Below are 12,309 nucleotides of genomic sequence, written 5' to 3'. Positions count from 1 at the left end.
TAATATATTTAAATAAATTAAGGTTTTCACTTCAATTTTAATAAATTTCGGATTTGATTGAATTACACATATTTATTTTTTGTTCCTAAAGTAACAATTCGTAATATATAAACTATAATTTTATTTATTTTTTTAATATCAATATTATTATCAATTTGTTTATTTTTTTAAAATTAACAAATTAACATTTTTTTAAAATTATAATTTTTTTTAAAATGTTTAGAATATCAAGGATTTATTTTGTATAAGCAAATTGTTTTATTAATAAATTTTAAATTTTATTCAGATTTGAATGAATCATATCTAGTTAGTATTTATCTTTTCCATTTTTAATTAATTTATATACTAATTAGAAAAATTTTAATTTGAAATTTATTACTTTTATTTAATTTGTTTTTTTTTCTTTTATGATTCTAAAATAATTATATGTACATTTAAAAATTTGGCAGCAATATATTGGTATATGTTAATATTGCTTTATAACACATTTGTAATAACTTCTTTATTATTGCAAATTATCTACACATATAATTTCTTTTCGCGTAACCGATCCCAGTGTCCATTTAGCATGTCTAAATTAAATATCATTGTTATTCCATTTTTATTAAAATATTAGTAAGGTAATAGATGAATTTAAATTTGTGAATTAATTAATGTAAAAATATATGTACGTACCAACTGGTTGTTCAAATTATTTAATATAAATTAAAGATTTATTAATAATTTCAATCAATATAAAATTAAATGAGAACAATATTTTAATCCTTTATATATTGATTTATTAATGTTTATAAATGCACAAAAGATGTTATGTTCCAAATTATTAAATAATAAATAATTTTTATTTATTCCAATAAATAATTTAATTTTGTCAATTTTTCATATTATTTATACATTTTTTGAAATAAATATATTTAATTGCATGCTCTATGCTGTTTTATTACTATTTTTTACTAAAAAAGTAAATAATCTATTGAAATTATTAATTATTAAATTATTTATGTTACCAAATTGAATGTTTATAGGAATGCGAATATGAATAAATTTTGAATATTGTCCATTTCGTTTCTTATTTTATTTCATTTATTAAATTTTTTTTTTTTGTTTAGTAAAACGACTACAACTAAAACATTTGCAATATGAAGAAGTATAACGGAATAGTAATAATAGAATTTTTCTTTCTATTTATTATTTAAAAGAAACGCCATTGTTTAAGCAGTTTAAAAATATTGAAAACTATTCATACATCCTAAAATAAAGTAATAATCAATTACAACGAAAGTTTTTAAAAATGGAATCAAAAAATTGATTATTAAATATAAAATCCTAATTATGAAGTTATATCTATCTTTCTGAATTAATATATGAAAGAAAATGTGTTTTTATTTTTGCTATTAAATGTTAAATTTATTTTTATTTAATTATTAAATTTTTCATAGAACAAATAAATATTAAAGAAACTTTAATATACATTAAAAATTTAATTATTTCAGTGTTCATCAAGATAATAATTTGAGTTATCATTCATTTTTTACATGATAAAAGAAAAAAGGAGACTATTTATTAGTCTTCATTCATATCATTCAAAAATGATTCTCAAATTAAAATTTTATAATCCTCATTCATTGAATGAGTGAAAAAAATCTGTCAAGTATATTATCTAAAATAATATTAATCATATCTAAAAATATAAGAAAAACTGGATTAAATGTAATAGAGTACTTTAATTAATCAGCAACAAGAAATTTTAATTTTTTTTTATGTTACTATCTCCTTTCATTATATTTATATTTAAATATCATCAAAAATATTGCGCAGATTTTTACAAAAAATTTTTACTGGTATTTTCCAGTTTTTTATACTTCTTCTAAGCAAAAAATTATAAAATGTAGCAAAGCTTAACAACAATTAGGCATTTGTTGAAAGCAAGTAGCCTATTTCATTTCCAATGTAATGGTATAATTATTATAAATAAAATTATACCTTCTAATTACATTAGTATGATTAGAATATCTTTACAAAATATACACTAGGTAAGAATGGGCACTTCTATTTGTTCGCAATTTTAAATATTCTGTATTCAAACTAAAATTTTATATATTATCAAAAGTAGTTAATTTCACATTATTATTTTACTCAAATTATTTTCAATTTGTTAAATATAAATTGCGCAAAATAAGACTTCATTTTTAGTCTCTATTCTTGTTATATCTTACTTATATATGTTATATCTCCAAAAGAATTTAAAAAAAAAGTGAAAAAACTATCTAAAAGTTTTCACTCGTTTAATTATACATACGTATGTATATTTACACAGTAAAAATATAGATTAACATAATCATAGGAAAGATGATTTTTATATATAGGATATCTCATTTGATATTATTATTTTGATTTATGTCATTATTATTATTCGTAACGAGAAATGTTTCATATAAAAGTTAAGTGATTTTGAGAAGTATATATGATAATTTTGTAGATGAACAGGTAAAAATTCTATAAAAGACAATTTCATTTTTCTAACTCATCATCAAAAATCATATATTTTTTAATTTTTGATATTCTCTATAAAAAAAATTATGTCAAAAATTATTATTATAAATTATTTTTAATTTTTTAAAATATAAAATTAATTAATAGTTTTACTTTTTAAATAAGGAACTTATTTAATTTTAATTTTAATTAAATTTATATTATGATAAATTTTAAAATAAAATAATTTCAAAACTAACAATCTTTTTTACTATAAGATATTTAGTAATTTTTTATATGGAATGACAAGTTGCATTTATTAACACAACAAAAAGCATAATATTCCATTTAAAAAAAGAAAGTTGACCTTTACAGATTACATATCTATCGTTATAAAAAAATTAATAATCATTGATCATACTCGAAATCATTCAACTTTTATTCGAAATTATATTTTCATTTTGAATAATAATAATATAAATCGAAATGTGAATATCAAAATACCTTGTCAATTAAGAATTTTCAGATCAAATTATTAGAAGTTTTTATGAATATTCAAAACATTGTCTTACATTATATTGATAAATAAAAATCTGCAATAGATAATTATTACAATAGTTATAGTTATATACTTCAAAAATGGAACTTCGCATTCATGGATAACTTCAATATGTTTGTACGCTTATTACATACATATATATATATTATATTATAATATATATATACATATATGAAGTAGTTAATTCATAGTTAATACATAAATAAATGCCATGTCGATCTCTAATTCAATATCATAATATCTTTCATCCAACGTCGTACACTCGCGGAAATGATAAATACATTAAGATTATCAGACAACCAGTTAGTAGACATAATACAGAGTATTTCCGATATATTATATATGGTGATACAAGTCAAAAAAGGAATCGAAATGAAAAAAAAATTCGGAAATTTAGAATAATATTTTTTTTATACAGAGCTTCAATACTGAAAATACTTAAATTTAAAGATAAATAAAATCGTATGTTGAATACGTTTGTATTTAAGTATATTATAAATGCATAATGAAAATTCTGCATTTTCATTCGTAAAAATATCAAAATAATATAATGTTTATGATAACTTAATACCATGTTAATTTTTACATTCATAAAAAATTTTTTGATTAAAAGATAATTATATTTCAATGTTTATTTCTTTAATTATTTAATCAAATAACAAAAAGAATATGATATTTTTTAATCAATATATCTTTTAGACATAAGTTATGTATATTTATATAAATTTTTACATTAATTTATTTGAAAATAAAGCTTCATACAAAAAAATTTTATTCCGTATTTTCAATTTATTTTTTCATATAGATTCATTTCCATCTTGTATTACCAATTCGGAAACATTCCGTAAAGTACAGAAAAATGTAATATTAGTATAATATAATGAGCGATCTAGAACTGCTTTTTTTCAGGGATACATTAAAGGTACCAAAATAAAGGCTATAAATTACTGATTGCACAAGCCATTCTGTAATAATATTTAAAAAAAATGTTGACGCAACATACTACATTCACTTATTTTTACTACAAAGGTATATTTTTAAGTAAAAACTAGTAATCCATTAAAATTATACCTTTTTCTTTTTGAAATAGGAATCTTCTTACAATTGATGTTGTTCAATGTTAGAAGATTCTTGACAAATCTGCTTCACAAACCGTTGAAGAAATCTAAACACGACATCTTTGTATTCCCCGCAATATAGAAAATACAGTTTCATTCTGTTTACTCTTACAAAACTTTTATTATTTTTATAGCAAAATTGTGGACACAGGTGCAGGGTACGCAGCTGGTGCGAGTAAAGTGATCGGTAAACTCGGAAAGAAAAGGGTAACATCACTTTGCATCATGGATGATCTAAGATCAGTTGTCCATAGCATATCTCCGAGTCCATTCTTTGGCATTACGTATTGCTTCGCTTTCATTTACTTTCCAAAGTTCAGCTACATCATTTGCCAAAGGATCATCTGGATTTGGTGCACTTAGTAGTGCTTGTATTGATAGTAAAACTGTTCTGATTTGAAGAGCAGGACTCCATTTGTCTTTAAGGATATCCAAGCAAATCCTGCCCAATCTATACAGCAAATATAAATAATTTTAACATTTTAATATAAATATATAAAACATGTATTTTTTTAATTTCAATCTTATTTATCTTATTTCACATATTACATTATATAAGATAATATAGTTTAGAAGTTAATATTACAAGTTAATAATAATTAAAATATTTACATTAATAGCAGGAATCAATTTAATTAATTTATTGTTTTTAAAAAACTTAATTTTTTAAAAATAATAACTACAACATTACCTGTCTATATTTGGATGATAAATTTTTGTAATGAATCTAACTTTAGGAGCAGACATTGGATAGTCTTCTGGTAGGAACAATTCAAGTTTAAAAAGTCCACCTTCAAATGGCGAATCTTCAGGTCCAGTTACAATTACATGAAAATACCTAGCATTTGTATCATCTGGCACAGCACTGATACCAGGAACTGGTTCTTGCATTAATCTTTGTGTTTCTTTGATAATCCTCCTTGGTAGCGCAGCCATATTTGATGAAATATCTCTAAAAGAAATTCTTATGCATCTTTTTATTTGTTCCCTGATTAATAATATATTCAAACTAGAAACATAATTATCTTATCCATATTGAAAAACTTTGTAAACTTATATTTAAATAACATAATTTTGTAACTTATACAAATATTTTTATATTTTATAAATAATTACTATAAAAATATAAATAAAAATATAATAAACATTTAATAACACTAATACAGATATACAAGTATAGCTAATAAATAATATAAATTAATAAAATAATCTTTAATATGTCTTACTTAATCAAATGTATATATAAAATTATTTTATATTTTAATATATAATTCATATGGACATAAATATAAATAATCTATTAAAATAATGATTATGAAAACTATATAAAATTATTATAAATATAAAAATATAAAAAAAAAATATATTAATATTTTTAGTTAAACACATTGAAAAATATAAAATATTTATAAATATAATACTATAGTTTAAACATGATTAACATAAGAAAATTTAGGTTATCAAAGAATTTTTTTTATTTCTGTAAATATCATATACATTACAAATAAAAATTAAATTTCAAAAATTTAAATTATATAAGTATCTCATAATTCTAATAATTCTAATAATTAATGTTGATTTACTGCAAATTGACAGTTTGTTACACTAAGTATAACGAAACAAGTAATTTTTATATTATTATATACAATTAAATGAATGATTTATTGTGTATTATTAATAAAGAAACCAAATAAATTATTAAGAAAACAAATAATAGAATAATATTTTAATTTTTGCCGAAATATTTCTGCCAACCTCCAAAGCTATTGAAAGCAGCATTACTGCATATGCGTAAACAAAGAATTCATGCACGAAGTCACGTACTATGTAAAATTAATGTATACAAAGTTTCTCACTTATATAAAAAAGTCTGAAATAAGAGTGATTTACATATAGCAGTAAAATACGTACGATTATCTGAAAATATCCCCGCGTCACCCCGCAAAGTGTGGCAGATTGTCCGCCTCTATGGTAGCCTTTTCTTCTAGAAACCTCGAAATCGATTTTTAATCTTATTTTCGTAGCACTTTCGTGTTTCGTGATAATCGGCTTTATAGCCGACTTCAAAAATCTGCTTGGGATCTATGTTGCAACCCCAAAGAGATACTGTAACGTAGTGTTAATTAAATTTTCACACGTAAATGTGAGTTACAGCCCTCGCAACCGCTTCTCGCGATTCATCTTATCACGCGTTGATGGCGCTGTATACGAATTCACTGCGTAAACCAATTTAACAATGTCTGTAAATATCATTTTTATTGTCAACGTAAAAAATAATTTTTAAATTTAAATAATTCATATACATTTATAAACTTTTTTTTATTATAAGTTTGGATAATTTTATTTTCATTGTAGTTTTTATTTCAATATTTCTAAGATTACCAATAAGAATTCAAAATTTTTGAAAAGAAACTATTTTTCTATTGTATTTTATTATTTCTCTTAAAATATCAGTTAATAAAATTTATTCTTTTTAAATTATAATTTTTATTAATTTGACATATTTCTAGCAAAATCAAAAAAATTATTATCTAGATATTATACATTATTCAAAATAATATAATATTTTTATTATATTTTTATTATAATTAAGAAATTATATTATATAATATTATTTAAAAAAATATAAAGCTAAAATTATGATAAAAATTATAATAAAAGTTGTTTAAAAATTCAATTAAAAAGTTATAAAGTATAAGTGTACAAGATACTAAATATATAAATAAATAAAATACATATACTTTCTTGATTGAATTATTAAAATGTATAATTAATAAAATGAAAAATAATATAAAATCTTACAGTATTAATGCAATATGATATTATTTTAGTCAGTATGTTTATAACTCAATAACGCGATTGCAGTTTTTAATGCAGCAATATCAGTGCAACCAACAAACTGCCGCGAAACTTAGAAGATATTTATCATAAAATGTCTTGTATCATTATTGAAATGTCAATTCGGAGTTCTTGTTATTTGAAAACTATTTGTAGTCAACCGTTCTTTGATATTTTGTAATTGTAATTATAATAAAGGTAAGTGAATTAAAAATAAACATCATTATGATTTGATACTTATGCAGTATATATAGTATATAGATTATAAAAATACAAATATATTTATTAATTGTATCATAAATAATTAATATTAGTAACATTATTAATATATAATTATTTACCTATTTATATATAATAATAATTGTTTGTTTCTTTGTGATATCTAAAATGTGAATGTATGATAATAATATAACCTTAAATTACAATAAAACAAAATTCTCAATTTATTATAAATAAGTTAAAATTTTGTTGTTGTACATAAAATTTATTTTTTTTAAACTATCATAATTTAAATTTTTTATTTAATATGAAAAATATATATTTGTAATATTCTTAATGAAATCAATGAATTATTAAAATTTTAATTTTTAACATCTTTTTAATCTGTTCTTTTAGTTTTACTTTGATATATATAAATTATGTTTAAATATATGTCTGTAATTGAGTAAATAATTAAATATTTAATTATAATTTTCTTATAGAATTTGATTAAAAATGGCTGATGTAAGATTACTTATACAAGAAGAAGGTCGGGCAGCTAGAAATTTGATAGCTTTTAATGTACCAGTTGGAACAAATAATACTGAGAAGATCACCAAAAAACCTCCTAGTGTTCCAAGAGTATCACAAGCAAATACTTCTAAAAGATCTATGAAACCAACAACTAGAGTAAGATCAGCTTCCACGGGTCGAGATAAGAAATCTGGTAAATTAAAATTTTTAAAATTAAAAATTTAATAAATTATATATTTACTTTTAATAAAAATGTTACTTATTTTTTTTATAAATATTTTGCTTTTATAATATGTTTATTACCATTATTTTTTAAAAATTTTAAATTATTTTGCTTTTTTTTATATTAGAATTATATTAGAATTACAGGCAAGATATTGGGCATTTTTATTTGGTAATTTGCAAAGAGCAGTAGATGGTATTTATCAAACATGTGAAGAAGATGAAAATATTTCTGAATGCAAAGAAGTAATATTAGTTTTAGAGAATTATACTAGAGATTTTCATAATTTAATTGAATGGTTTAAAGTTAAATGGGCTTATGAAAATTCACCTCCTCCTTTAAGACGTACTCCTTTAGCTTGGGAAGTTAGAAAAACTTCTCCTTGTCGAATCTGGAACTCAACAATGATTCCAAAATCCAATAGTCCTTTGCAAAGAATGAGTCCTACAGAATCAGTTTGTAGAAGTCCTATTGATCAGATTATTTCAGAGAATAAATCTGTTACTGTAGACAATAAAATAAATCATGTAAATTGTAATGTAAAAGGAGAATCTGTGCATAAATTGATAAAAGATAATAAAAGTAATATTTCCAAGAATAATATAACGAATGAAAAATATAAAAATGCAACCGATAAAGGAGCAATTCAGTCATTAAATAAAGATAAATTAACTTCAATAAAAATAAATAAAACTTTTGTAAAACACACAACTGCTAAAAATAACAGCATTATTGCAGACCAAAAAGCAAATGAAAGTTCATCTCGTGATGTAAAAGGAAAATTGGATACTAAAAGTACATCAAAAACAGTTAAAACTGGAATGTATTATACTACCATCAAAGTAACGGATTCTGATATAATATCTGAGAAGAATGAACAAGTAGTTTGTACTGATAAGAATGTACAATTGATTACTTGTACATCAACAGAAAAAGAATTTTCTAAATCTAATAATATAGAAAATAAATTGAATTCTCAAAATAATTTTCAAATAAAACCATTAGGTCCTAAAAATGACTTAGGACTAGGAAAAAATGAAATCAATGCTAAAGTTAAAAGACAAAGCACAGGAAAAAGTATTAAAACTATTGATATAGAAAATGTAATAACAGAAAATAAAATTACAGAATCTAATAATGTGACAAAAGAAAATAGTAATTCTACAGTAAATAAAAATATACAAAATATTACAAAAATTTCCAATAAAATTAGCCAAAAATTAAAAAGACAATTAAATGTGAATGATAATACAAATAATAAAAATGTAATAAAATCTACATCTGATACATCTTCCAGTAATTCAATTAAGAGTTCAATTAATACAAATAAACCAGCATATTCTACGGTATCGCAAATGAAAGTTAAGTCAAAGCAATCAAGTCTCTCAGAAACTCCAAAATTTGTTAGAAGTAAAACAACATTAAGTGATAAAAATACATTAATTTCAAATAAAATAAGACCTGGAACATCTGTAATAGTTAGACAACGATTTCAGTCAATTGACAATAAGGTATTATTTTTTTTTTTTTGGTGTAATTAATACTAATTTGAATAAATTTGAATAAATAATATATAATTATAAATATTTATTAGATTTCAGAACAAAGTTCATTAAAAAAAGATCAGAATAGAGATATAAATGGTTCAGTAGAAGTATTAACAAAACAAACATATATTAAAACAAAAGAAGAAACTGATGGTTGGCAAACGGTTCGTAGTCGTTGTAGAAGAGGTAGTACACATAACTTGAATATGTCTACAAGATTTCACAAACCAAGTACCGCAACATCATTACCAGCGTTATCAATTGAAAGTCCTTCTGAAAAGAATAAAAAAAATTGTTTAACTCCAGATAAAAATAACAAACAGAAAAAAAAATGTATTGTAGAGAAAGAAGGAAAAAATATATGTAATGAGGTACAAAAAGTCAAAGGTGAATCAGTTGTAAATCTTACTATTAAAGATAAGGTAGAAGAAGTTTTCAAGAATACTGTTAATTTAAACGAAATAAATTCTACATCAATGATAGCAGCTATTTTTAAAAGTGATGCAGAATTACTTGAAAAACGTATACAACAATTCATGACTGCTCAAGCAGAAAGAGAGAGAATAATTTTAGAAGAAGAAAGAAAAACTGAAGAAGCCGATTCGCAACGATCACAACAATTATCAGATGAAGAAGCTTCTTTACATAGACAAATTTTAGAATTAGAGTGTACTGAAACTGATGTTGATACTGAAACTGATGAAACAGATGGTGAAATGATACTTGAAACAGAAGATGAGCAAAGAACATCTCCTAATACAATGCCAGATGATGTTAGTTTAGAGGATAGGTATGTAGCATTTTTATTAATTTATTTTTTATTTTGTATAATATTAAATTTAAAAGAATTTTTTATAGGTATGAAAATATGTTAGAAGGAATGTCTTGGGCAGAATGCGTAGATACACTTGCTCAGTTACGTGCATTAGTTGCTCGTCATCCTGGTAGAGCTTTAGAATTGCACCAGAAATTATCATCTCCATCACGAAAAAGATCATTACCTGAAACGTTACGAAGATATCAAGCGAAACAAGCTTGTGCACAACATAAACGTCAGAAATTATTAATGGAAAAGTCGCAAAGATTGCGAGAATTATTAAATAAAGTAAAAGATGTTAAAAGTGCAAAAAACCAATTAATAGAAGATAAAAGAATTAGAATGGAAATGAAGTTAAAAAAAGCAGAAGAAAATAGAACACAACATTTATTGGAAATAGTTCGAAAAGCTCATGATGAAGATTCTAAATTAAAGGAAATTGCATTTATTAATGAACTTGAAGCACAAAATAAGAGACATGATTTTATGGCATTATGTCAAGAACAAGAAGAAAGATTACAAGTAACTATGAGTATTTATACATTTTTAATAATAAAAATTATAAATTCTCCTGTAACAATAAATTTTATTATTTTCTAGGGAATTCAAGAAGAACGCCAACGTCGACAAGAAGAGAAAGCAGCTAAAGAAGCTGCTGCTGAAGAACGTAGACGGGCTTTGGAAGCAGAAAGACAATTACGTATTCAAAAAATGAAACAAGCACGTCGCGAACGCGATGAAAGAGTTGGTAAAATGCAATTGGAAAGAGAAAAAGAACGTCAGGTATTTATATATAATATAAATGATTAATAAATTAATATGATATTAAATTGAAAATAATTTATTTATAGGAATTAGCAAGAGAAAAAGCCAGAGATAGAGAAGAACGGTTATCAGCGCTTCATGCAGCACAGTTAGCAAATCAAGAAGAATTACAGAAGAAAATAGCTCAAAAACAGCAAGAATCAGCTAGAAGACATGTTGAAAATATAGAACATATTCGACAAAGAGCAGTTGAATCTTCAATTCTAAGATCAGAAGAAGTTCCACCTACATTAAAATCATATCCTGCTCAAAAGCAATGTTCTTTATGTGGAACACTTGTAAGTTTCAATTTATTATTATTTTATATTATTATATATTACATTTTATTTGTTGCTTAAATAAATTTGTTATAAAATTTGTACAATATTTACATTTATTATATTTTTTTGTAGATACCAAATGAAGTATATTTATTAAGTCATTTAAAAGGAAAAATACATCTTGAAGCAGTACGAAATACACATGATGGCCGCGAACCATCACGAGATGAATTACAACGATTTAATATATCTCAAATTCGTGATGTTCCAATTTCAATCATTGAAAATAATAATGCCAATGAAATTAAAGCTTCAAAAGAAAAACAAAAAGCATTAAAACGTCGATGTAGAAAAATGAAACAACGAATGTCATTACGTGGTAAAGAATGGGAAGATAATCATAAAATAGATGTAAATCAATCTATTGAATCAACTAATAAAGCAAAGTTTCGTCGAAATTTGAAAGAATTGGATCGATTATATAGCAACCATTCTAAAACTGCTTGGTCAAGCGTTGCTATCGCTGCTTTAGAACGTTGTCTAGGTGAAATAACCAGAGCTTTTTCAAAATCGGTAAGATATATTATTTTAAAGAAAATTATATATATATTTTTATGCATTAAATATGATAAATATTTTAAAATACTTATAAAACATAAAATTCATAAAATTTTTAAATATCTTAATGCAAATATTGTTTATAATGTTTCAGTGTGCATTCGACCAAAATGTATTTCGAATGTTAAATGGATTTGATATTTTGACTAATTTGTTGAATTTAGGACTACAAGTACAGAATACCTCTCATAATTTACCAAATAAGTAAGTATAATAATTATTTTCGAAATTTTCATATTTTATTAATTAATATTTAAAATTAATTATTAAAAATAATATTGGTTTTATAATATATATATA

General features: G+C 22.7%; 2 protein-coding genes across 4 annotated transcripts in view; one reads left to right on the top strand and one right to left on the bottom strand.

Annotated features, from left to right (window-relative positions):
- Nucleotides 1-3,800: 3,800 nt before the first annotated feature.
- On the bottom strand, nucleotides 3,801-6,988 carry LOC100866490 (ubiquitin-conjugating enzyme E2 N). The gene is made up of 4 exons (XM_003693031.4): nucleotides 6,952-6,988; nucleotides 6,061-6,389; nucleotides 4,841-5,101; nucleotides 3,801-4,600 (listed from the first exon to the last, which is right to left on the bottom strand). The coding sequence occupies exons 3-4, from the start codon at nucleotides 5,083-5,085 to the stop codon at nucleotides 4,390-4,392; spliced, it is 456 nt and encodes a 151-aa protein (XP_003693079.1). The 5' UTR covers nucleotides 5,086-5,101; nucleotides 6,061-6,389; nucleotides 6,952-6,988; the 3' UTR covers nucleotides 3,801-4,389.
- A 23-nt stretch (nucleotides 6,989-7,011) lies between these two features.
- Nucleotides 7,012-12,309, top strand: part of ssp3 (short spindle 3) — a 45,770-nt gene continuing 40,472 nt past the window's right edge. For 2 of the 3 annotated variants that reach the window (XM_012485665.3, XM_086910167.1), the window contains exons 1-9: nucleotides 7,012-7,185; nucleotides 7,689-7,912; nucleotides 8,081-9,453; nucleotides 9,537-10,279; nucleotides 10,348-10,828; nucleotides 10,907-11,089; nucleotides 11,158-11,409; nucleotides 11,524-11,964; nucleotides 12,104-12,213. In XM_012485665.3, the coding sequence (XP_012341119.2) occupies nucleotides 7,702-7,912; nucleotides 8,081-9,453; nucleotides 9,537-10,279; nucleotides 10,348-10,828; nucleotides 10,907-11,089; nucleotides 11,158-11,409; nucleotides 11,524-11,964; nucleotides 12,104-12,213 (3,794 nt within the window). In that variant the 5' untranslated portion in view covers nucleotides 7,012-7,185; nucleotides 7,689-7,701. The remainder of the gene's footprint in view (nucleotides 7,186-7,688; nucleotides 7,913-8,080; nucleotides 9,454-9,536; nucleotides 10,280-10,347; nucleotides 10,829-10,906; nucleotides 11,090-11,157; nucleotides 11,410-11,523; nucleotides 11,965-12,103; nucleotides 12,214-12,309) is intronic. The other variant, XM_086910166.1, reaches the window with a different exon arrangement.

The sequence above is a fragment of the Apis florea genome, unplaced genomic scaffold, assembly GCF_048593485.1.
Source record: "Apis florea isolate Af1SG1 unplaced genomic scaffold, ASM4859348v1 contig_3170_pilon, whole genome shotgun sequence".
NCBI classification, from domain to species: domain Eukaryota; kingdom Metazoa; phylum Arthropoda; class Insecta; order Hymenoptera; family Apidae; genus Apis; species Apis florea.
Note: the sequence above shows the minus strand (reverse complement) of the source record. Positions and strands in the feature narration are given on the sequence as shown.